Source organism: Cololabis saira, chromosome 3 (assembly GCF_033807715.1).
Source record: "Cololabis saira isolate AMF1-May2022 chromosome 3, fColSai1.1, whole genome shotgun sequence".
In the NCBI taxonomy this organism is placed as follows: Eukaryota; Metazoa; Chordata; class Actinopteri; order Beloniformes; family Belonidae; genus Cololabis; species Cololabis saira.
The window spans coordinates 22,853,405-22,880,757 of NC_084589.1; the positions used below are offsets into that span (position 1 = coordinate 22,853,405).

At 37.9% G+C, this 27,353-nt stretch overlaps 2 protein-coding genes across 2 annotated transcripts; one reads left to right on the forward strand and one right to left on the reverse strand.

Moving 5' to 3' along the window:
- The first annotated feature begins 361 nt into the window (after positions 1-361).
- LOC133440608 (uncharacterized) lies at positions 362-15,383 on the forward strand. Its single transcript, XM_061717929.1, has 14 exons — positions 362-579; positions 2,985-3,057; positions 3,226-3,252; positions 5,692-5,715; positions 5,902-5,925; positions 9,384-9,458; positions 10,804-10,840; positions 10,924-10,961; positions 11,073-11,080; positions 12,096-12,252; positions 13,091-13,126; positions 13,251-13,325; positions 14,736-14,773; positions 14,858-15,383. The coding sequence occupies exons 2-14, from the start codon at positions 3,006-3,008 to the stop codon at positions 14,948-14,950; spliced, it is 684 nt and encodes a 227-aa protein (XP_061573913.1). The 5' UTR covers positions 362-579; positions 2,985-3,005; the 3' UTR covers positions 14,951-15,383.
- Positions 15,124-23,489, reverse strand: LOC133429160 (NF-kappa-B inhibitor delta). Its single transcript, XM_061716605.1, has 13 exons — positions 23,474-23,489; positions 20,687-20,823; positions 20,555-20,588; positions 20,221-20,403; positions 20,183-20,187; positions 19,773-19,951; positions 18,832-18,937; positions 18,587-18,733; positions 18,434-18,485; positions 18,119-18,276; positions 17,748-17,864; positions 16,735-16,899; positions 15,124-16,618 (listed from the first exon to the last, which is right to left on the reverse strand). Exons 1-13 carry the CDS (start codon positions 23,487-23,489, stop codon positions 16,547-16,549), a joined length of 1,371 nt encoding a protein of 456 aa, XP_061572589.1. The 3' UTR covers positions 15,124-16,546.
- Positions 23,490-27,353: the final 3,864 nt, after the last annotated feature.

Here is a 27,353-nt window from a genome sequence, read left to right on the forward strand (position 1 = left end):
GAGCGTGATTTGCAGTTCATTGTGAAATCTTTTTTTTTTTTTTTTTTTTTTTTTACTATCAGCGCTGGCTACAAAATGCATGTCAATAACAAGCTCTTGCGTGGGTTGCATAAATCAGCTCCGGGTAATTTTGGGGAGTAGCTTCAGCCCCCCCAGCCCCCCCAGCCCCCCCAGCCCTCCGACCCCCCTCTGCCTCATTCCTCAAGCCTGAATTATGGTTCCGCGTTAAATCGACGCAGGGCCTACGGCGTAGGGTACGCAACGACGCGCACGTACGGTGCGCGTCGCTGCGTACCCTACGCCGTAGGCTCTGCGTTGGTGTAACGCGGAACCATAAACTAACCTTCAGACGACACCAGAAGGCGCAGGGCTGGCCGAGCGGTGCAGCAGAGCACGGTGGCTGAAGGCGCAATCATTCACTTTTAACAACCGGGTTTCATTTTTCCAGAGTCACAAGAGAGCGTTTTTGCAAGTATTTTATCTCTTGGCTGAAGAAACATTTATGTGGGAAACTTTTCTTTTGCAAAGTTTGATACACTGCTGCTCAATTCACTCAAGAGTTATAAGAGGCTGGTGACGGTAAGTTCACGTAAAGGTCTGCGTTAATGCTTCTGGGACATGACTGCATATTATTTTATGCATTTTCTTTATTACTACGGCTGGAATTAAGGACTTGGGACAAATTGTGTCGTTTAAGAATATGAAAGTACACTTTCCGTGCTTGTAGTTTGTGTCTACGTGTTTTGATCGTTCTCCTTTTCCGCGTATTTCTTCTCGTCTCCTTTTCACCCCACATTCCGACTAGTGCGTAAACATGTGACCCTCCAATTATCCGTATCAAGCGTATATGCTCCTTTCGCAAATGTTCTTGCTCGTGCTCGTGGGTTTCAGCATTTATGCATGTGTGTGAAGCTGTAAGAGTATTTTCCTCAAGTTCCGTGGAGCCTGATGGGGTCTCTCACACTTTTGCGCAGGAGTGTTATATGTAGGGTTGCCACCTTTCAGAAATAGAAATAAGGGACGCTCCGATTTCAGCAACGCAGATCCCAAAAAAAGGGACATCCCCAAAACTTCTAAACTGCATAGATGTGTATTTATTTTATATGAAAAAACTAAATGCTTTGATTTAAAGTTTAAAGTGCTTTAATAGCATTTAACTTGCATGACTGTACAGACATCCAACCATACTAGCAACTGAAATATCCTCCCATGATGTGTACGTCCATCAGCCCAGATGTAGAATATAACCTACAGGTGAAGGTCGGAACATTAGAATATGGTGTAAAAGTTAATTTATTTCAATCATTCAACTTAAAAGGTCAAACTAATATATTACATAGTCTCATTATATGCAAAGCAAGATATGTTAAACCTTTATTTGTTATTATTTTGATGATTGAATTGTTTATTGATTTCATAATATAGAGATTTTTTCATTTGGGGTTTTAATAAACTGTGAGCCATAATCACCAAAATTATAACAAATAAAGGCTTGAAATATCTCACTTTGAATGTAGTGGGAAATAATATATTTGTTTCACCTTTAGATGAATTTACTAAGAATGAAGTTTTGCAATATATTCACATTTTCAGACCTTCACCTGTAGATTATTACATAAATAAATAAGAGCATAATATGTGTCCGTATTGGTTCAATACGGAATGCAACTTTTAATTCCCAATTACAGAACAATTCCGTATTTTAAGGGACGGGTGGCAAGCCTAGTTATATGTGCCAGTCACAACTTCTGCAGCTACTTTGGAAAATGCCTCAATCTGCATCATGTCAGTAAGCGAAAACAACAAGAGGATTATAAAAAGTGGCGCTTTGGTCGCGGCTACCAAACACTGAAGAGGTTGACAATCAGTTAGAGTCGGGTAATCTTAAAATGACGTGTGTTCCAACCAGAAAGAAGAAAGAAACGCTCTTCTTTTTTGGGATGGTGATGGTCTCAATTGTAATGCAATGTATAGAATGTGGGGGTCAGTTCCTTTCATCCTTTCTCTAAAAATTACAGTTTATTAAAGTCCTCTTTTACTCAACAGTTGTGGACTTCTTTTTTTTCTTCTTAAACTAAACCTGATTGACAAGCCTCTTTGAACTGTTCATCCACCCTCATGTTATGCTCCAATCCGTGAAAGTGCTTGAGGCCAAGCAGAGAACACAGACTTTGATCTTTGCTTTGTAAAACATGTTATTTCATGGTTTAGATTGTCTTCACAACGAAGTTAAAAGTACCTGCGCTTTTCTGTTGTCATTTGGTGGCGCTGTGTTGGACTCATCAACCCATGAAGCGAGATAAATCACTGTCAGCTCGCTCTATGCGTTGCTTTAAAGGCCTCCCTGCACTTCTGTGTCCAATCTCAAAAGGAAGTCTGGTTGTGGAACCTTATAGCGTGTAAATATGTGGAGGTCGGAGAACCCTTAGGGAATGGCCTGGACATTATAGATAGAAAAAGAGCTCCAGGAGTGCATGCCCCTGCCGATGACCAAAAGCAACGTCAGATCAGAGGCAATACCCTCTGACCAAGTATCGGGTGCAACTCAACACCGGTCCTGCATTGAGCTCCTTTCCTGCTAAGCCTCATGTTCTGAAGAGCTTGGCTTTAAATAGGTCCTCTCTTTTTCAGAGCCAACATTCTGTTCACATTTGAGATCCTGTTGTGTCTAGTGAAGATTGACCACTATGTCCAGGCACGGGGTCACTGGAGGGATCGGTTAAGAGTACAAGTCAGATTAGCTATCATGATGGAAGAAGTTCAATGTCTCTATAGTTCAGAGAGTCTAACAAAAGCATATTAAGCTGCATTACTGTCTCAGTTTTTGCTGTGATACTTTTAAAAGTGTTGTTTCCAGCAGAAGTTAAAATTGACCTGTACTCTTATCATCATCTTGTTTTTCTCTGATTTCTGATATGTATCTGTTCTCAAGAAGTATAATCCTAACTCGTGTAAAATCTACCTGACGGGCTGCTTGGCTGCAGCGTCTCCTTTTCACAGATACAATGGATCTCGTGGTGTTGGTGGCATTAAGCTCCTGGCTGGCTCCTGCACTGGGTAAGTATCGGTTTCGCGAAATGTTCAGCAGGTTTTTGGATAATTAACCGTTTTGAGTCAAAGTGTGTGCGTGTGTGTGTGTGTGCAAGCATGATATCCTTCAGCTACTTCCTGTAGCTGTGTTAGAAGTTCCCTCATGCTAAATGAGCCGACGTGTCTGTATAACAGGATCAGGATTTGGCAGGGAAGTGTTTGGTAAGTTACCTGCATTAGACTGGTCCTTGATAATGCATGGCCTTTTTTCTTTGAAGACGTTCTGCCACGCACCCTTTTTTTACCAACTGCATATGAAATGGCAGTTTTTGTCAGGAACATTATTCTGGTGCAGTTCTCAGCTTAGTATTCATTTTTTGTGTTATGTGTAGATTGTTGTACACTTCTCAAGTTTTCTGTTGTTCATTCAGGTCCTGGTATCTGCCTTGTTTCTCCGTCTGACCTGAAAGTTATCAGTTGCGCTTGATGTTAAGCTGATTTACCAATGCTAAAATGTTGTTGTTTTTTGCATTCTTTCTTATTTAACATTTGTGTTTAACTGAAACCTGCTGTCTCCTTTTTAAGGTAACATTTTGGAGTTAAACAAGTCTGGATGGTAGGGTGTGTCAACTTTTGTGCTGGACCTGAATATTTATACAGTAGTGCTATCACACAGGGCGCTCGAACTGGTGAATTACTATTTTAAGTCACTGAAAAGACCCAAAAATGTAATTCCAGTCAAAGCTAGGTCATTTTATCTGGGCCTGCATGATAATATCACTGCTTTGCAGGTCCAATTGTTTCCTGACAGTAAATGTATGCGAACACAAAAGATATATCATTTATAAAAGAAAAATATATCATAAGCTTCTATAGAGAAGTATCAGAAGTTTGATATTCATGACAAAATAGGCAAGCGTTAAAGGCAGAGGTCATGAACTCAATTCCTTTCCGTCGTTCAGGCAGCAACCAGATGGAGATTCCTGTAGAAACAGTTCTTATTGTACATTTACAAAGTTAAAATGTCTTTGCTTTGTCTGTAGGACCCCTATCCACACTATCACTTAACTGGAATAACATTTCTGAGTCTTGTTAGAGGCTTAAACGCTAGTTTATTTGAACATGATTGCCCCAGTTGTTCACATTAATTTCCATATTGCTGCAAACATATCCGTTCTCCCTCCAATCTTCTGGGTTTCATGTCACATGAGTCCATAATGAAAGTTTATACTCCCTGACTAGGGGTTGTTTTAACTCCGGAATGTTACTTTATAGAATTACTTTAAGATTAACATGTGGATTTAGCAGTAATGAGGTCAGTGGTAACCGTAGCAGTCTAACTCTCACTCTTGGCTGAGCAGTGTACCACTCTGTGTAGAATACCTTTTAGGTCAAGGTTTCATGTGCAAAGCTCTCCTCTTTTTTTAGATTTTATTTAATAATAGTATGATATATACTATACTGAACTATATATTGATAAAAAAAAAATCCTCAGCATCAAGGAATTCATTTGCAAGACCGTTCTGGCTGAAATGACAGCAGCATTGAGGACATGGTTCTTTCACGAGAAAGTCGAACCGTCTATTTCTTCTAGCGTCAAAACTATTCACATTCATATCCAAACACAACCCCTGTGGGCTGCATTTAAAATGCTGTACACCGTCTAGTGAGTATTTTAATAGCTCTAAAAATAACACATTAATGATGTTAAATGTTGGGCTGTGTATTTATGCAACTAGTTATGCGCTGCTGCATGTTGCATCATTCTAACCCTGACATTGATAATTGTGTCTTCATCTGTGTCTGATTCAATCTGAGTGGGTTGTTGATTAGTGTGATCCCTTAAAGTTACTGAAAATAAGGCAGAAATAGGGGATTACAGTCGCAAGTGACTTATGTGCTTTTGTACCAAGATTTTTTAGACTGCAGCATTATTATTATTATTATTATTATTATTATTATTATTATTATTATTATTATTATTATTATTATTATTATTATTATTATTATTATTATTATTATTATTAAGACAGATGAAAAATTAGTGCTAAAAGGTGGACACAGGTTTACATACACTTAAAGCAATGAAGCAAAATCCACTGTGTGGATAAACACAGGTGAGTATAATCACGTTGAGCATGAACAATCCCATAACAAAAGTTAGAAAAGCAACGTTCTTTCACATGCTTGGACGTGCTGTGCATGCCTGTGATGTTACACCCATCTATGAGACTAAACGTGGGCGATTTATATGGAGTGTTGATTCTAATGTTCTCATTTGTTTAACGGTAAAAGTGAAATGTTACGACAGATTTGTGTTTCATTTGTTTGACAATATTTATTTTATAGATTGAAACCATTTAAAAGAGGATCAGATTCATTTTTTTGTGGGATGTGTTGTCTATAATACTCTTTATCCTAAAATTTGATTCATATGACACAATTATCAAATAATCTTGAGTTGTTTAAGCAATTTAAGAGTAATTTATTACACATCAGCTTCACTTTCTCAAGGCTTTTATGATAGCCCATATGTATAGTTTGTGATGAATACTGATTAGGATTTGAAAGAAGTCTTGAAGCAAGTTTGTTCCTTCACTTTTATCTTTGCTGACATGTAGTTACATCACCAGCTGATGTTTCTGCTTCTGTTTTTTACAGCTTCAGCAGCAGACGATGGCAAAGGTGTGTATCATTTGAGCCACAGCTTTAGAAAGTTGAACTTGATGTTAAATGAGTCATGTTTGTTGCAGTTGCCATATAAATGGGCACTGCCACCGAACTGGCTTCTGAAACGCTTAAAACAGCCCTACAGTTTTGTCACTGGATAAATTAATCTCTCATTCATTTCCTCTCTCGCTTCCTTTCCAGATTATGACAGTGCTTTTCAATATGGTGAGTGCTGAGCACACAAAGGTGGTCTTTTAATGGTCGACCCTTTTCCCAGGAAACATCTGCGAGGCTGAGATGAGTTGGCATCTTTCGATTGTTTTTCCAGAGCTGGTGGAAAACCTTAACCCTCAGGCAGAGCTTCTGGAGTATCCACAAAACAAATACTTCAGATCCTCTCCCCTGTGTCATTATTGCTGTAACTAAAGGATCAAACTGCAATGGATGAACAAACAATGAAACTGCCACACATTTAGACTAATCTATCTGCACATTTACATGCAGTTGTGTAAAGTGTGCCTAAAGGTCATTTGTTTACTTATTAATAATGCAATACCGTTATTATCTACAATAAGTTTATGGGGTAACAAAATGGAAAATGTTGCAGCATGTGTTTTCCAGAAATGTGGGCCTGTCCCATGATTGGTCTGCTGCCATGTTTAACAGATGAAATAGGTTCTTCTGTAGTCTTTTCTTTTCTTAAAATGTAATATTTAATCCTACAAGTCATATTGTGGTTTCATCCTTCCAATACATTTTTCAGATGGCTCCCTGGATAGTTAAGGAGACGTTTTTGCACATTTCAGGCAGTCAGCAATGTTCTTTTTGAGGCGCCGTCGCTCCAGCCCTCTAGTCAGATGTTGTGCTGGGTTTGTTTGAGGTTGCTCCTGGGAATGTTGGTGGTAAATCTTCTTCCTTTTGTTTCTTTATTTTCTATTTCAGTGCTAAATACATCTATATATGGGTTGGTGAGATTTTGTTACCTTTTCCAGCCTGAGGATCATCAGTACTTTTTATGAGCTTCTCTGAAATCTCCTTTATGTTTATATGGATTTGCTTCCACAAAGTTTTCATGAAGTCTACTCTCAGATCCCTGATCTTGAAATCAAACAGCACACACATTCATACTCGTCAGCCCATTTAATTTAAAATTAAAAAGTAACTAAACTTAAACCCTAAACTACTATTTCTAAAAGTTCTCCTGTGGTGAAGAGCATTTCTGGAAGTTTTGTTAAGTAAACAATACCATTTCCACAACTTTTCAGTGTGATATAATAATTCTTACTGCAAGTTATATTGCAACCTTTTTAACTTGTACATTGAAGATTTTTCTTAAATCATTCAAGGAAAAAGTCAGTAGCTTCCAACCTTCCACATTTATTATTTTATTTAAAGTTAATACTGGAATAATCAAATCCATCACAATCAAACAAAACCTCAACACCTGGGTGCATATTTGTGTGGCAGAACTAAGTTTTCTTTTTCTTTTTCTGCTCTTCAATTCATCATCCCCTAATCTCTGGTTTAACTGGGATCCCTTTATCCAAAAATGTTTAAACAGAACTTAAAACCAAGCGATTTTAATGAAATCATGTCAGTAAGAGGGACTTAACCTGAGCTTTTATTTTATTTTGTGTAATCACTGTCAGGCAGTTATTCCAAAAGTTGTGAACTAAAAGTCAGTAGTACTTTCATTTCAGTTGGATTTTTAAATATATATGACTATCAACCATAGCAATACTGCTTTTTTTGTTCTCTCCATTTAATTTAAGGGCTGTTTTCATCATATTTATGTTAAAATACAGAATATTCAAGTTTCACAAGCTTTCAAGTAGACGTGCACATATTTTCTTTCTCTTTAAAGAACATAATTCCCTTCAGACACAAAACCTAAATCCCACGATAGTTTCACATCCTGCTGAACGTCCCCATGGAGCCCCAGATGAATCTGAGAGATATTTTTAAAGCGTTTCGGTCTTTCTTCTTTTTTTTCTCACCCTATGTAGCACACTGGGGATTTGCATCCCCTCTGGCTAACACACCAAAACACACATGTCACTACTAGGCATTACATATCTTTAGGAGGACAAATATATTGGCCCTTTTTTTCCTTATTTACTTATCCTTATACTTTTTTCTTGACTTAAGAATATTATGAGTCAAGAAAACTATTTTTCTGTGGTTTTTTTTGTAAAGCCTTCAGTCATTTTACTGGTGTTACGTAGAACAGCTAAGAATAAAGCTATAAGATCAACTTCTGATGAATCAGATATGTAGTTCAGATTAATTAAATTTTTTGTCAATGCACAACAAAGCACAAATAAAGTAGATGTGCACTTCCTGAAGTAAGTGCACATAAAATTAGAAAATGGACGGTAAATACAAACAAGCATAGACATGTTCTTCATTTGAAATTAAAGCTGAAAGCAACATTGAAAAGGTTGCAGCAATGTACCACAGGTTCTGACACGTGTAAGTGTTTACTCCAGATCAGGATGAAGAGGTGGGAACGGTAGAAGAGCAGAGCTTGTTCCGTTTTGTGATGGTTCATGGACACAGAAATAACTTTTAATCCTGGAAGTGCAAGCATAGTGCGGACAGGGGTGGGTTGTTGGAGGCTCTGCGGAGCTAACATGTTCTCCAGAGACGGCAGTGGGAGTCGAAGTGTCCTCTGAGATGTGCTTATGACTATTTTATATATTTATGACTCTGTGCCGTTGGCGTGTCACAGTTAAAGTCAATTTGAATCCTTGAGTCCTATGTAATCATTGCTGCCTTTTATTTGGTGGTGTAGCTTTCCCAGTTCTCCTAGTTGTGTGGAAGTAGTTTTTTTTCTTTTCTCTTGTCCAACAGTTTAAGCCTTACAGAGATGACTTTTGCAACAGCAGAGTTAAAGGTTAATGTTAACAGTTCTGGTAACTGCAGCCTAGATTAATTTCTAGTGTCTTTGCATAACTGTTTGTGGACTGCAAAATATTTATGTAGTGTTGCTCTGGACTCAAAATATAATTTTAAAAGGTCACAAATATGATTGCAAAGGGAAGAAATATTTCAGGAAAGTTTCCATGGGACGTTAAACAGGAATTTTGGAAATATTCCAATTATGAAACCATTTGTGGGAGTTACTGTAACTGGAACATATTTGAACTTGTATGAACTAACTACAAAACCTGTGGCAGTTTATCATCTAAGAACGTGAGCGTTTGGTTTAGACACCAACTGACATCCTTAAAACCAAATGTACGGGGGAAAAAAATTCAAAAATTGCTTCTGAAAAATCACTAAATTAGGCATATTCCTTATAACTGTCTCCATCAAAGAATAGATGGCTAAAATCACCTATCAATAGTTTTTAAATCATAATGGTTCTCTCTGTGTTGGCTGGGATGAAACCTGAGATGGTGTACTCTAGGTGGCAGTGCTCTGAACAATAAGATTAGAATACAGCCGTAAACCAAAATAAACTAAGAAAGCTATGTACAGGTATATAGTTTAATATTCTGAAAAGGTTAAAATAATATGCAGTTGATGTTTGACAAACAAATAGAAATGTGCTAGATGATCATTCCTCAATCAAATGGTTAAATAAAGCTCTAACCTTTTTTTCTATAAATGTTGACAAACATTTAATTTTCCTGCTTTGTATATAATATTAAAACCTATTTTATTTCTTCCTCTTACAGATTATGAATCCCTGCGAATTGGTGGCTTGATTTTTGCCGTGCTACTGTTCGTCCTGGGCATCGCTCTCATTGTCAGTAAGTGATGAAGTACATTGCAGATGCCAACTGATCCCTGCACGCTCTCCCAAGTTCAAACAACCCAAACAAGCTCTAGTTCCTCTCAGAGGTCTGTTAGGAAGACAGAAGGCGTGTCACTGGCAGGAGTCCCGGGTAGATTTTTTGGGGCCAGATCATTGGCATGTGTCTCCATTACCAGGAGCGGCCGTGCAAAAGTGGCCTTCAGAAACCTCTACAGGGTGAAAAATGTTCCTGTGGTAGGAGAGGTACTCAGGTTGACTAACAGGAGCCTCCTGGTGGGGGGTCTCTGCTGTTTGGGATCTCTAAGTGACATTCAGCCCCCTCACGTGAACATAAATCACCACAACTGATTTGAACCATTTGGAGAGAGACAGAGACATTTTGCTACAAGAGATCACAAGAAGAAAACGTTAGATGGATCGACAAGTCAGTTCCGGTCTTGTTTGCATATTACGCCAATGTGGAGGTCGGGCGGGGGCTTTTCTTCTAATCTCAATCACTACGACCGCAGTATATGTTTAAACATTAAATGCAAGTAACAAGCATTGTGTACGCGTTTCGGCTTCTCTTTATTCTTTTTCTGCATTCTTCTTTTTTAGTCTCCTTTTATGCTGCTGGCTGTGTACAAACGGCAAAGAAATGCACATCACGGCCCCTTCGTGGTCAGCTGTGTTATTAGTTGTCGGTTGTTCTTGTGTGGCGCTACAGGGTAATGGAGGCAGAAAGGCTGAAAGGGTTGAGGAGCCAGTCTCCCTGTTTAGAGGTTCCTGTCCGGCAGGTGTTCCCTCAATCCTGCTAGTGGAAATGTGCTGCGCTCATTTAAAGTGTCAGGAACTTTTATATCTCACTCCTTACAAAGTATCCTGCTCCCACTTGTCAGCTCATGTTGATGCTTCTCCCACAAAATCTTAAAAATACAACAAATAGATTCATAAATCTATGACCCAAACTTGAATCAAAACCACTAAAGTCCTTCTATTATTCTGGGCTTCAACTATTATTATAAAATTAACAGGCTTTTAGATCCAAAGAAAAGTAGAGAATAATGGCTGAATAACATATAACTTTGCTTATGTTGATGTTCAAGAAGAGCATACCAATTGACTGATTTTTAAATTCAAAATGCATCGGTGCAAAAATTTGATGTTAAATCTTTTTTTTCTTAAACTTCTAAAGGTTTCTTTGATCTCACTTTGATTTAAGCGCATGCTAAACTATCACTATTTTCTTTCCCTTTATCAGGAAATAAAGTTTATCTCTTCAGATGTGCGCAGATATCTTTTGCACAGTGACATTGGAGTATTGAAGATAATTATTTTTCTTGTGTTTTCCCCCAAAATAGCTCGAAAGTGCAGCTGTTCAAAGAGCGACAAGTCAAGGTAGGTTGAGTAGAAATCAACACACCAAAGGCTGCATAAAGAAATCTGAATTTTCAGTGGGTAATTTCCGTTCCAACACTCAGATCCAGGACTCCTGATGTGGAATCCAGTGGCCAGAAGGGTGAGACTGTTCTTTCTTTTACAAAAGTGATTGCAAATGTTAACTATCACATAGTAATTTGTTCCAAAACACTAACCTCAAACTCTTTCTACAGCTTAACTGACACTGCAGAAAACCTGGTAAGCATCTGACAAACGTGGAGATCCGTTACTTTCAATCACAAATCTAAAGAAACATTTCCAGGACTAATCAGATCTTTGTTTTACCTCTTCCACAGTTTGACCGACTGTTGCCATTGGGTGGCAGCAGAGAAAACGATAACAACAGAGGACAATCTCTACATGAACACAACACAGCGCTTTCTTAAATGTCTATGTTGCTGTTCTCCTAATATTCATTTTTTAATGATTTTTTTAAAATGTTTTTATCATCAGTAACTGTCACTAGATAATATTCCAGGTTTATACATTAGCAATAGTATGATTGTCATTTGTATTTTTGTGACTTTCAAATTTATCCTAAATAAAAGATAATATTTGAGACTTACTTTCTTTTTTGTAGCCTGATTTTATGATTCTATACGACTGCAGTTGTAAACCAGTGAGTGTAGCCCTCTATTATGCTGCACTCCTGTTTCTGCTGACACTGCAGTCACTTCAGTAACACATGCAGTTGTAACTACCAGCACTGAGAGTGGGCTTTTATGTGCTGCACTGTGCAGCTTTTATCTTTAAAGAAATAATACATACTTGTATCCATCTCTGCTATATGCTGTAATTTGTGTGATTCTCCATCTAAACTGCTGCCATCTTCTCTGCTAAGGTATAATCTGCATTTGTAGGCTACATTCAACCTGGAAGTCCCAGGAACTGGCTGTCTGCACTGCACAACAGGACATTAAACAGAACTGGTGCATTTTCAGCATGCAAGCCAAAATTTGTGCATTTAACACAGTTGTCAGTATTGGTACGAAATGTTAACGAATTTTGACCTGAGAAACTCAGTATCACGTAAAACATGTCACATGGTTTTTTTTCCATGTAAACTCTGTGTGTTAAGATAAAATGAGATGTCTACTATTAAGTGTAAGTTGGGGCTGCTGCGGGGACCAACCCAGCCCAGTAAGCTCAGCCCATTTTCCAGTATTGCACCAACGCCTGAACTGTGGGTGCAATGTTCCATCATCACCACCAGAGGTCTGCTGAGTTCACACTGAAGGCATTAAACTCCCCTCCCTGCTGTGCAATCCGGCTTCTCCATTCACACACGGGCATCCACCACAACCCAGCAACTTGCTACATTTCCAGGAAATCTCTCCATCATCCCTGCAGTGCAGCCATGGCAACCACAGGTTGGTATATATTTTCTTAATATTAGATTTTTCAAGGTACAGCATTCTGTGCTGAAAGTTTTTGAGCTTGAAAATTGGAAAGAAACATTTTTTTTTTAGTTAAAATACATTTTGGACAAAAAAAAGTTGATTTCATGCCTAGGTTTATGCAGTACAAATATCTGCTGCATTACTGCTACAAAAAAAGGATCTTAAATACTGTTTAAATACTGATGCATAGTTCAGTGTTGCAGCAAAGGAAATCAGGTTTATTTGCTCTATGGAAGAAATATTTAGCACTTATCTAAAACTGGTTGATTTTTCTAGCTGAGGGGGGAAAAAGTGGAGCAAAGTAAAGTTGCAAGCTCAGCTTCTTGAGACTGAGGGTTCAGCAACATGCAAGCTGCATTATTGACATCCAGATAGCCTGACAAACTGGCACAGCCTGCAGACTCCTCCATAAGGATGATGGCAAAAGAAGTCAGTGTGTACATAGAGCACATACATTTGAGGTTGCACTGAAAATCCTTTAAACACCCACTGTATCTTAACAAACAGCCCTCTTAAATCCATTCACTTTTCCCTACTCAAGTCCCTCAACCACTCAGTTTTTCTGCTGAGATGCTGCTGCTGGCATCTAACCATTTTTTTTTTTTTTTTTGCTGAGCGAAGATACTGCATTGAGCGCCTCTCAGTGGGGGTAAAAAAAAATCTAAGAGGTTTGGAGCCAAGCCTGCAGATGAGGAGGAGCTGAAAATCCTCCAGTCAGAAACAAACTGTTATTGCTTCTTGCAGCTCAGCTGAAATTAGATTATTTCTTTTTATTTGCTTAATAACTGACATGACTTTTTCTTTGCAGAAGCAATGTTTCAAGACCAGAGTGATTTTGAATATGGTAAGACGTTTTAATATTTAGAGTGCTTATTTCCAAATGCATCATGCTTTATATACTCATTCTGTAATTTCAACTGCTGTTTGTTTGTATTTGATTAAGCTGCATCTGGTTACCTCCCTTGCAGATTATGAGACATTGCGGACCACAGGAGTTATCCTCGCCGTTATCATGTTTGTCGCTGGCATTTTAATAGCACTGAGTAAGTCTGCTTTCTTTTGAATATCTCTGTATCAGAGAGGCTATATCAAATATACGCAAGAGTATTGCCTCTGTAACTTATTTATCATTCTTTAAACAGGTAAAAAAATCACAAAATGTGTAAAATCGCCGTCCAAGTAAGAAATATGTAAAATTAGTGGATGAAGCACTCATGCATGTTGTATGAATTTGAAATGACCCCTCAACCCCTGTGGGGTGGGATTCCCCTTTCCCTTTTCCCTGGATGCCACTTTTCTAACTGCATAAATAAAATATGCTTCCAACACATTAAGGAGTTCACATAGAACCTTGTTTGGAAAATGCCATTTAATATTTAACAGTATGCTTGTGAAGACACTCCTCATGTGATGGCAGTGAATGGGCAGTGTCTCCTTTTGGCTGTTCGCATGCTGCTTGGATGGCAAGAAGAGAAGAAAGATGAGAACTGTTAGTCTAACAGCACATGTTTGTCCATAGCTTTAGATATATGATTGAATGTATTGAATGTATTTTGACCTCTTTAATGTCATGTAATTCTGCATAAATGTGCCATAAAACATCATCAGATTTATAAAAAAAAAGATGGAAAACCCATTGAGAAGTGAAAATAAAATATATGTATGTTTTTAAATCAAGGGTAATGATCAATTGTCATCCACAGCCACGTGAAAAAGAAAGTAAACCATCTAAAGCACCACTTGGTTTAGTTTTTGCTTGATGAATGATGACACATTGAGTGAAGTCATGCTGTTATTCCGCTGAGGCTGTATTTAATTAATTTGAATCATTTATTTCCAAGAATTCAAATGGCATTGTGCTGGTGGCAGTGGTAGACTCATGTTTTATTGATCTACTTACTGCATTGCCGTCAATTATGGTAAATTGTGAATTATACCAGCAAATTCTCAAGGAAACTGTCCAAAAAAGGAAGGCGTCCGTTCACAAATTGAATCTTCACAGCCATGTCATGCTACAGACTCTAAATTCAAGTATTATTTCACAAAATAATTGTTTTGATTAGAAGAACAACTTTATAAATGTTTTGTATCGGCACATTCCTAATGTTAATCCAAAATAAATGTTCCAGAGAATCCAAAAGTAACTTCAAAATCCCAGTTGAAGTGGTTTTATATGGAATAATGGACTAAAATTCCTCTAAACTGATGTGTGGGATTAATCACAATACTGGTACAATTTGGATACAGTTATTACAGCACGTCTTTTATTTAGGCTCGAGTTAAACTCTGATGAAATCTTAGGCCATATTTATGCAGAAATATATACTGTTTTAAATGGTTCACAAATCTCCTCTAAAGCCTTGTGGCTTCATCTGTTTTGGATATTTTAACTCTGTCGAATTTATATATGCATATATCTTTACAAATTACTAATTATATTTTCCCAAATACAGTTCCAACTCTTCTGGAACCCCAATTCCAAAGACAGAGGGTAAGTAAGTTTTTCTGAGTTTAACAGTATAGTCATTACTTTCTCATTTTAACTTTCTCTGATTTCGTTCCTTCTCTCTTGCAGTTCCTCCTCCAGCTGTATAGAAACTGTAACATGCTTGAAAGAAAGAAAGATGTCATCACGGGATTTGGAAGCATTAACAAACACCAGCTGTGACTATTCCTCTTATATACCTCTACCAGCTGGATGATTAATAAACACAGATTTCATCCATACTCCAATCCAAAATCATTCCCATACTCGAGACTGCACATGATCAAACAGATGCGACAAGTGTGGATTCTCTTCCATATATTTTATTGCTGTAAAACAATAAAATTCAGAGCATGAATACAAAATGAGGCATTTGTCCCGTTCCTTGATTTATCATAATTGTATGTTCCATCTGGATTGAAATAGCTTAAGAATACAATAAATAGAATAAATCACATGTTAAATGCTTGAAATGAATCGCTTCAAAAAATTAAGACAACATACCATAATGCCTCACATACTAAAATAGCTTTAAAAAGGCAGAAATATTATATTTGAGATCCTCAAATTTTCTGTGGACCCTTGTAAAAAAAGTTGTTAGAATGTGTAACTCTATGCAAATAAAACCTTTGAATAGTCTCTAAATTAATCTAACAATAACCTGCATTACCAATTACTTGAAATCATTTAAGAAAATATACTAATACAATTAATTGAGAGAAATAAAGTAATCACATGGTTTACTTTTGAAATTGATCTTTGCTTTGTGGTGTACAGGAAATTACATCATGTTTAAGGTCAGAGATGACACGTGAGAGACATTAAGTTACTTTTCTCATCCCACATCTGATTATGTTTCATTGGCATATAACAAAAAGTAGGTGGAAACATCAAAACAATCTGATGAAACTGTTATTGTACTTTTGCTCATGACTCATGGGCAAAATTTACTGTGAATCATACAATGTGTCATCACTCTTGTTGTCTATGATAAGACAGAATATTCTTTTTTATAATCAAAAACAAAACTTTTAAACAAAAGAGTTGACATTAGTTGCAAGTATGTATGATGCATACACAAAGATAGTAATTATTTTCATTTTAAATAAATGAATACATGAGTTCACATGCAAGTGTAAATGTAATATCAAAACCATCACTCAGAGTATCACTATGATACCTTATTGTTGGGGGCTCAACTATAGAGTCAGAGGGGATTCAGGGACTTTGTCCTGGAACTTATTTTCACGATTTCATAGAAATCAACATAAATATGAGAGACAAGCCTAGATAAAATTTAAAAAAATTACTCCATCTTTTATAACATTATAGTACTCCATAGCCATTCTCTTGAAACTAATTTGTTGTGACTTAATTTTTTTTTTATTTCAAATAAATTACTATTTGAAACCAGTACTTTGTGTGTCAAAAAAATAATTAATATGTCACTGTAGCTTTATAAATGTGAAGTACAAAGAATTAAAGAATTATTAATTTGTCTAGTTAGGCTAATTGGTGATTCCAGATTGATCCTCGGGGTGAGTGTGAGCCTGTGTGACAGGTCGACCACCGTGACCCGAGGAAGAACTGGCCATAAATTATCTATGGATGGACACCCAATTGGTCTAATACAAAGTAACTTGTGTTATGCTTGTAAATACACAGGCCAAAGACTCCCAAAATAGAAAAAAAAGTAAATAAATAAAATGTATTTCCCTTCCAAACAGAAGAAACAATCGAGAATAATTCCCTCTAAATCGGGATTACAAGTGGTTTATATCATTCCTGGCCCTGGGGGGGCATTATACGGCGGCGGGAAGAAGTGCTTCGCTTCTTCAGCATGAGCTTGATCTAGAAAAACAAATGGTAAAATTATGTCAATAAATTTCTCTTGACAGATGTAAGGTACAGTTCCTATGCCTAGTAATGCAAAGAAACGTATCAGTATAAAATGTAAAATGTCATACCTGCTCTCCATGCAGGCCACTCTGCAGCAGGTGAGCTGGCTGGTCATTCTCCAGATTGCGAATACTGGGATCAGCTCCTTTGCTGAGAAGCAGCTGTAGGATGTCCACTTGGTGGGGGTTACTGTGGAGACCAGCTGCCATGTGTAAAGCTGTGTGACCATGAGCCTGTAGCACAAGTAAAGATGCAACATAACTCATAAATATGGATTCAGTGGGTCGGGAAACACCTCTGCTCAAGAAACCCACTTTGAACTCTGGTCCAGTTAAGTCATTAAATATTTTTTTAATTTGCCTGTTAGCATAACCCCTCCACAGAGAGGATCCTAAATACTGCAGCCCAGTCCTCCATGCTCATCTTACTTGATTCCCCTGGAGTTTTTGACATGGTAAACTAAGGCATTATTCTATGGGGACTCACGAGTATGGCACACTATTGGTTTATATGTGGACTCAGCGAGTCTTCCTTCATCGTGTTATTGAAATAACTGTCTATGCCCCATTTCCTCTCTATTGGTGTGCCGCAAGGATCAATACCAGCACCCCCTTCTCTCCTATACTCAACTAAATACATAATTTTTGTCAGATAATCTAGTGCTGTCAGAGCTGCCTGATATGTTCATCGGGGTTAAATCGTAGAAGCAAAAATCGTAATTGAGTGTAAAGTTAATATATAAAGAAGCACTGTAGTATGAGAGTGTTTGTATGGATGGGTAAATGAGAAGCACTGTAAAATACTTTGTTGAGCCGAGACAAGGTTAAAAGTGCTACATAAGTGTTGACCATTTACAATTTACACTTCTTTACTCATACTCTGGTAAACATTCAAACGGATTGAGCACAAAGTATGCATGCCAGGGTGTCTTACTATACTGAAGACTAACTGTTGTTCTTCACTTGTAAGCTTCTTTGGAAAAAGTATTTGAATTACTAATTGTACAGTATGAGATACTGTATATTTGTACAACCACAAAAACAAATGTAGTAAATATGTTTCCTGTCAGTGTGGGACTCACTTTCATATTGACAAAGTCTTTCATGTTTGGCAGGGGAATCCTCAGCAGATAGCGCACCAGATCAATATTCCCCTCCTTTACAGCCAAGTGCAGCACAGTCTTGTTACTTTTGATTTCCTGGAATTGTAGAATTGGAAGAAATGGGGAAAAAGACATAATGAAACCACATGAAAACTATGACATTTAAGACTCAAAAGAGACAGAGAAAACAAAAGAGAAAGTACAGAGGGAATGGGTGACACTATGATGTAATCTTAGTTAGATGAAGCATGGGCACTTCCCCAATGAAGTGTACACACTAAGTGAATGTTCAGAGCTTGACCTTTTCACGTTTCTCTCGCCTGAATGGCAACCAAGTTGAGTCACTATACCTGGCTGAGTAGGGATGCCCCTGCAGTGAGTAGCATCTGAACACAGGACAGTTTCTCAGCAGCTTTGGCCTGAACATGAACATCTGTCGACCCATTTGAGAACAAAGCCTTCATGGTGACACTGTGAGAAATGGCTGCACAGTGCAGAGGAGTCATACCTGGGGCAAAGAAGGCAGATTTGTACATTTTTAAATAGGTAAGTGCAAGTATTTTGCTCAAAGCAATAATGTATGAACATTTTTAACACCATTGCCATATGTTTGTTTTTTTAAAACTATCTACATTTCATTTACAACTGTCAACACATTTAATCACCCTCAAAATTGCGGGCCTCCAGGTTTACAGATGGTCTGATCGACAGAATTGCCTGCAGAAGAAAAAAATCATTAACGTCTGCTCAGCAAAATAAAATCTGAATAACTTTTTCAGTTTAAAAGTACCGGTAATTTGACATTAATAGTTACTTACCTGCAGAACTCTAGGAAATCCATAGTGGGCAGCAAGATGAAGTGCAGTTTCTCCTTTAATGTTGCAGGCATTGATGTCCGCCCCCAATGACAACAGATCTTGCACAATCTCTGGCTGGTTCGCGGTCACGGCCACTAATAAAGCAGTCTGCACAAAGACCATTTATAATTAACATGATCACAATGAACCTATGCTTTAGAACAGAAATGTGCACTTGTCGTAAGAGGTGCACTTGTAATTCATACCTTTCCCTTGTGTTCTTTGGCGTCGAGCTTCCCCACCTCCCTCAGCCTTTCCGCTGCAGCAAAGGCGTGCTCCCTGAGTCCCTTGGCAGTGTAGATGTGTAGGATGCTGATTGAGCAAAAGCAAATTATGAATTACTTATAAATGAGTTTGCTAATCATTGTGATCCAGTCTAGTTTCACACCATTCATTTTCAGGGTTGAGATTTTTCTATTGTATTTCTCTATGGTTGATAAGAATTTGAGCCTGACTCATTGATATTTTACCGTATGTTTTTTTTTTCATTCATCAATCTGAAACACCCAAAGTGCAAATGTGGTTCTCGCTTTCAGCACACAGCTAAAACGAAACTCTACAACAGTTAATAAATTGTGTACTAGTGTATGCATATTGATCTACTTCAGAAATGTCAAAAGACTAAGTATAAAAGAGACCAACAAGGACATGTGTATTACCAGTATTCTTGATCTTTTGAATCTTCTATGAGAGTTATACAAACTTTTAATGTTTAACAGTGATCTTAAGATGTAGATTTTTTACAGCAATTAGTCTCTTCCTAACCAAAGTTTTTCATTTTAGGACCCCTCATTTAAAAGAATCCTGTTTTGAAGAATCCTGTCAAAAGTGTCAGAATAAGAGGCTGTGACTACTTCTTTTTTTTTTCGGCATGTAAAAATTATGGTTAGACAAGCATTATGCAAACATATCTTCTGATGTTATGGTCTAAAGGAATTCCCTGTTGCTCTGCAGACCTTCACATTGCCTAAAAATATAGATAAGTCAGTGAGAAGTCTCAAGGGAAACCCCAGAAATCTGAATGTCTCTTTAAAGGAGACCCATATTTGCCAACGACAAATCTCATTGTATTTTTACTCTAGGGCTTAAGTATAAATAAACCAGTCACTGCATACATGTATACAAACATGCAGTCATAGGCACTCACGTATCTCCGTCTTCATCCTGACAAATGGCTCTGCTGTAGTCCATCCCGCTGAGCAGCATCCTGGCCTCCTCCAGCTTGCTGGCATCCATGGATGGACCAAAACTCAGCTGTGTGGTCTGGCAAGGACCAAGAAGTGACCAAGACGCCATACTGTGATCCACAACTGGCATTGTGCATTCCTGTAAGAAATGGTCAGATTCAAACCAGCAGCATTAAAACCAGTTGATTCGCCTGCAGAACAAAGTGTAGCATATTAATATATAACTCCTCCTAAAAAGATGTAAAAGGGTCAGCACAAAAAACTCAAAGCACTGTGTTATGTATCACAAAAGAAATAAAAAACTGTTTTTTTCTTTGGTTTTCCATGCTGGTTTTCCACATAATTGAATATTTCAATTTATATAGTCAACTTGATCTGAAGAACATTTCTATTAATCATAATAATTACAACTATTTAAGTAATGTATAGCCATTATCCAAACCTGCTGCTGTGTGTTGTATTCAGGAGTCACTGGGAGGTTGTAGGCTGCAGCGTAGCTGGGTCCTGGATTGTAGTAGCCAAGCGTAGACTCATGCACAGTGGGCCACTGCTCATAGCTCATTGCCATTTCTGAGTAGCCACTTGTTGCACCTAGAAAGGAGACAGAAATACATTTTTTTCATAAGCATAACAATATTCATTAAAAAATGCTGGAGATCTTTCAGTGGCTTCCTTATTCTCCACCCCAAGTCTACTTGTTTTGTCACTGGTCTTGTTCTTTAAGAAGATGTCCAGTTCTTACCTGTATAGCTAAATTGTTCTAATGAAGACAGCTCCTGAGGATGCAAAAAAAAAAAAAAAAAAGTTGTTAATAATGAATATTTTTGCCAACAGATCTGGTGAGAGTCTGAGTGCTTGAGTGTGTTGGGCTTACGGTAACAGGAGGCGGCGGAACAGGACTTGTGTTTGCAGTAGAGCAGGCTGGTGGCACCGCTGACGTCTCACGTCTTCTCTTCTGCTCCAAAAGTTTCTTTACTGTGGGCAGGGTGCAACACGGCTTTTCCTTTGGTGCTAAAAGACAAAAAAAAGAAATAAATAGCTTTAAAAAAAAGATTTCTTTTGAACTAATGATTTACAAAGTCTTCTGGGGAAATTGGCCTCGTAGGCAATAAAATGCTTCCCCTTTGTCAAGAATAACTTTTTTTTTTAACCCACTTTGAATGCAATTCTTTCGGTTGAAAGATGTTTAAGGGGTTTCTTTTAATTTCCCCATATGTAAGCTGGATTCAAATCTGAGCTTTGTCTATTCCATAACCATCCATTTCCTCATTCTTAGTCCCTTTTTGATGGATTTGGTGGTTTGCTAAGGATCATTATCCTGTTCACTCATTATTCCACTTTAACTTTAGCTGACATATTTCTCATTATCTTCAAGAAGCTTTTAATCAGATGCTGAATTCAATAATAATTCCAACACCCAGTTTCGCATGATCCTGGGAGGCAGTCTTTGGTCTCCAGAGACTCCAAACGTGTTTTTTGTTTTCTTGTTTGTTTTTTCTTAGTGACACAGTCAAGAAAAATCCTTTTCTTCACCAGAACCTAACTCAGAACTCTAAAGTTAAATATTTACAGTGTCTTTAAAGGAAATAGTCAAGTCTTTCTAATGAAAAAACATCACTCATTCTGCGAGTTTCATTAATAAAAAAAAAACAATCCAAAAAATGTTATTTGTGGGAGCAGAAATGTGACATTTGAATCATGATGCAAGCTTGCATTACTACTTTTGACTAAGTCACTAATAATACACCTCCTAACGTACATATCACCCACTGCTAAGTTTCTCCATGGTGACGTTTTTCTTCTCACCTTTTCATACCTATGAGCATCAAACAGCTTTTTCATCATGAGTCTGTTTTCCCCTTCTGATAAAAATGTCGTTTCCATTGAACAGGTAAAGGAAATGAGAAAAATAGGGAAAAATATATATACACAGTATTGCAAAACAAAATTCTGGTGTTTCCAGACCACACAGGTTGTTTACTCGAACACTTCTCCCCACACGTGAAAGATAAAGGGACAGGTTTATTTCCACCCTCTCTGTGGAACCAGAGTACAAAGCTTAACCTCCTCCATTAGGAACACAGATTGGGCCGTGTAAACCAGAGATTCATCAGAAAACCTTAAACATGGGATTGCCACTACTGATTTTCTATGACACCTTCCTGTCCTGCTCCGTTACGCTACAGAACACAACCACATCTTCCTGCCTTTGGTGCGTCACGGGCACGTCACGTACAGCTGCCCTACCGAAGCCACTTCTCTCTCACTTCTCTTTTGTTGTCTCTCTCTATCTTTAACTCTTTTACTGATGACAGTTGTGGCAAGCCAGACTGCAACAACACAGCTCTGTTCTCAAAGGCAAACACAGAAAGAGCACTTCCGGAAAACAAAGTGAAAATGCAAATTTGACCAATGAGAGAGCAAGTATGAGAACATGGGCTTGCCAGTTTAGATTTCTGGTAGTTAGCTGAATCGTGTTTCTTTTCAAAAACAACAGTTTCACTTCCATGTGTAAAGCTGTGCTTAACAATAGGCCCTTGTGTTTGTTTCTCTGTGTTAGGCAATATGCCTCCAATAAGTAATAAAGGTCTTGATCAGACTTCATGACATTTCTTTGTACATCTGGATACCACAAGTTTCATTTTCAGGTTCAATAGGTGTCACTAGAGGTTACTCACTCCTTACTCAGTTGATCTTTACAATATAATGGTGGTTACCTTTGACCTTTTAGCAGAATGCTGACAGGTAACTACACAACCTGCATTTATGTGATACAAATAAAGAAGTTGCTGAACACTTCATGTTCTGGTCTGCATGAGTGAAACAGGAAGCGAAGGGATGGCTTTTTAAAAGCCGGTGAGAGTAAAAACACCAAGACACACACAAGGATTCTGGGTTTGTAGTTTGGGTTACTCTGAGTTAAATTCAAATAAGAGTTGTGGAAACCCCTGGATACTGAGTCAATGCGCGTGGGAGGCTGGGGATTCCGACGACCTTTCTTTTTTGGCTCAATCCTCAGAAAAAAACAATAAGCTGCGCTTAACCAGTTTCCCCATTTTCGTGGTCTAACAGTGCATACAACAGCACAGATGTAGGTTATGTGATCAGTCGAGCATGTTCAGCAGAAATAAAAAGAAACTCAAGCGAGAAAAGTCACACTGTCACAACCCTGGACTTGCTTGTGGGGCGATAATCAAAAGGAGAAATGAAAACATGTTAGCCAGGGTGGAGAGGCTTTAGGGATTCCCCAAAACAAAGTCCTGACTCCTGGACTAACCAAACAGTGATGTCATATCACTTAAATTTTGTTGTTTTTTTTGTATTTCTTTTTTTTTTTTTAATCTATGTCAGATTAAGCATCCTACATCCCATACAATGTCAGTTAAAGGAGCTGATCAAATTAGTGTGTAATGCACAAACATAGAATATGGGTAAAATCAAAGTTTAAAGCAGTTCTAATTTTAAAAGAAAAAAATAGACTTAACAAATTAATCAAACAAGCAGGTAATATTAAAACTAAAATAAAAGCCTGACCGTCCTGACAAAACCATTAATCTCCAAGTTTGTAAAGCAGCGCTCAAGTAAAAAAATATGAATAACACGAGACTACGCGTGTGCAGTTGCCATGGCGACGTCTCGCATCGGTCACATCGGTACTCACACTTCTCAAAGTGCATGTCAGAAGCGGGTTTGCTCTGAGGTCCTCGGCAGGTCGGCCTGGCTCTCAGTCAGGAGCGTGTTCGGGAGTGGATGCTGGGTCTCTGCTGCTCAGGTAGCCGGAGGTTTGTCTTTAAACGGAGCTGCGTGTAACAGAGATACCCGCGGTGGCCCCGCCCCCCGCCGCCGCCCCCGCGGGCTGCCCGCGCGGAGTCCGCAGAGACTGGAGAAAACATGGTTTAGTTGTGTCTTTAGTTGTGACAGCTTAAAAACAGCTGACTGTGTGGTAGTCAGAGCTGGGTAGAGTAGCCAAAAATTGTACTCAAGTAAAAGTATTGTTACTTCAGAATAATATGACTCAAGTACAAGTAAAAAGTACTCATCCAAATAATTACTTGAGTAAAAGTAAAAAAGTACTTGGTGAAAAAACTACTCAAGTACTGAGTAACACAACCATTCAAACAGACAAAAGTACAAAATAATCATCTTCAGACAAATTAAATCAATAAAATAATAAAATAAATTAAAATTAATAAAAAATAAAATATAGTTTAAATTAAAATAAGCTTAAAGTAAATGCAAGTACTTTAATAAATAATAAAATAAATAAAATAACAGAATAAAAAAATAAATTAAGCACAAGTAGCACAAAATTTCCAGCCTTTGTACTTTTCTTTTTTCACCAGGCAGAACTAGAACAAGCCCATGAACTCATAGAAACTGTGTGTGTTTGAGTCTGTGTAAATGTGACAAAACATGCAAAAACAAACATTTTCCCCAAAGAATCACCCAGTGATGTCATGAGATTGACGCGTACGCGGGTAAAAGGGATAAAAGAAAAGTAACAGCTCAACGTAGCCTAATGTAGCGGAGTAAGAGTAACAGTTTATTCTTCACAAATCTACTCAAGTAAAAGTAAAAAGTATAGTGATTCAAAACTACTCCTAAAAGTACAAAATGTCCCAAAATTCACTCAAGTAAATGTAACGGAGTAAATGTAACTCGTTACTACCCACCTCTGGTGGTAGTACTTCAGTATGAACGAAGGTTAATGTTATCCTAGGAGGCAGTCTTGGCTTTCAGTTTAGCTTTCAATGTAACGTAAAGATAAGTACAAAATAATGTAATTGAGGTTATTAAGGCAAAAGGCAAATTTATTTATAAAGCACATTTCACATGATGAGCATGGACTCAATGTGCTCAAATACATAAATAAACAAACAAACAAAATTACAAGTTTACAATAACAGAAACACACAAAAGTATGACAAGAGAAAAACAACAATAACAACCATAATTTCATTTTAACAAAAGTGTGATCACTCAGCCAACCATGTAGAGTTTAGTCAAACGCCTGTGCAAAAAGGTACGTTTTTGAAAGAGGGCACTGTTGGAGCAGACCTTAGTTCCTGCGGCAAGGAATTCCAGAGAGTGTAGTAGTGACTGAAAGCACCATGAATTCTAAGTATGATGAGAAGACTCTTATTTGATGATCTAAGGGATCTGTCCGGTATTCCGTGAGCGTGTCAACCATGTAGGAGGGAGCTAAGCCATTCATAGATTTAAAGACAATAAGAAGTACTTTAAAATCTACTCGTTGTTTAACAGGGAGCCAGTGAAGAGAGGATAAAACAGGGGTGATGTGTTCATACCTCTTGGTTTTTGTTAGAATTCTGGCCGCAGCATTTTGAATAAGCTGGAGTTTATGTAACACTTGCTTTGTTAGTCCTGCAAAAAGTGCATTGCAATAATCTAATCTACTGGAGATAAATGCCTGAACCAGCTTTTCAGAGTCTGATTGTGACAGAAAGCATCAGAATTAAGTAGATTTACTTTAAGAAGCGAGAAATGTAGTATCTAAATACAGCCTACATCAAGTAAGTCGATGAACCAACCACTGATGAAATACCATAATACTAAACATTTCACCATAACTAATAGTTAATAATAAACTGTTGATTGTGTGTTTTGTTGTTTTATTCGGTGTTTACGTAATAATGTTGGCATTGTGTCCTTATGAAATGTATCTATTTTATACCAGTGTTAACAAAAGTATAACTTTAAACATTTTCATATAAATAAAAACAAATGTGTTAAAACTCATTCTAATATTGTTATATAAATCAATTATTCATATGACAAAGAGCAGCTTCTAGTCACATATTCTAAATATTGGTGGCTCTCAGTTGGATTGAGACTAGTCTAGACAGTTTTACAAGAACATCTGTGTCACCTCAAAGAAAGCAACATCAAAACATCCCTCTCAGTTACGCTCTCTCTCACGCACGCACGCACACACACACACACACACACACACACACACACACACACACACACACACACACACACACACACACACACACACACACACACACACACACACACACATACAAAGGATGTTGCTTTTCTTCCCAGATGACTAACATTTCATCTGTAGATAGAGAGCAGTGAAAGATTAAAAAAAATGAAACTGATCAGAGCATTAATTCAAAGAAAGTGCAATAAAAAGTGAAATTTAAATTGGAAAAAAGAAAGGATGGAAAATGTGTGGGTTCTAAGATGTACCTGTTTATGAAACTGGCCCTACAATGGATATTGAAAACAAGGCGTTCAAACAAAGTTTCCCTTTTCCCTTATCTACAAAACAAGTAGAAAATGGCAAGATGACGATATATCTGTGGTAAGAAAAGAAAAGAAAAGTATGAAGTAACCAAAAATGTGGTCAGATTTAATCACAAAAAAAATATATCCACGTTCCAGTTTTTTTCCTTCTTGTTTTATAGATGGATGGATGGATAGTGTAGCCAACTCGTGCTATCAGGGTAACCGGACAGGAATGAGGACACGTGGGTTAGCGGAGAAATGGTGGACTTTATTGGTCACTGTTCGTCCGATACTTGTGCACAAACACACACACACACACACACACAGCAGCCGTCATGTCAGGCTCTCCGGCAGCTCCGTTTCACCACCATCCTTAAAGACACAGGCAGGGAAGAGAGATTGATTGGATACACCTGTGCACAATCTGATCCAACCCGCGCCACCTGTGCGCTACTCCCTCTCTCCCCTGCAGACCACCCCCCAATCCTACACCCTGCCATAGATAGATAGATAGATAGATAGATAGATAGATAGATGGATGGATAGATAGATAGATAGATAGATAGATAGATAGATAGATAGATAGATAGATAGATAGATAGATAGATAGATAGATAGATAGATAGATAGATAGATAGATAGATAGATAGATAGATAGATAGATAGATAGATAGATAGATAGATAGATAGATAGATAGATAGATAGATCACTTCCTGCCTGGACTATTGCTATTCCCTTCTTTTTGGTCTCCCCCACAAACTCCTCCATAAACTCCAACTAATCTAGAACGCTGCTGCCCAGATCATCACCAGACCATTAGTCACATCACCCCCGTTCTACACCAACTCCACTGGCAACTCCAAAATCCCCCTTAACGTGGCCATCGGTGACCTCGCTCCTTCTTACCTCTCTGCCTTCCTATGCATCGATATCCCCGTCCGGTCTCTCGGATGAGGTGCCTCCTGCTGATGGTGCCTCCACCATCAGCCTGACTATCCCCCCAGCACGTCTGTCCACCATGGGATCTAGAGCCTGTAATTTTCATCACATGTATATCTCAACTATGAGAGACAAAATTTAAAAAAAAATCCAGAAAATCACATTGTCTGATTTTTAAAGAATGTATTTGCAAATTATAGTGTAAAATAAGTATTTGGTCAATAGCAAAAGTTCATCTCAATACTTTGTTATATAGCCTTTGTTGGCAATGACAGAGGTCAAACGTTTTCTGTAAGTCTTCACAAGATTTTCACACTGTTGCTGGTATTTTGGCCCGTTC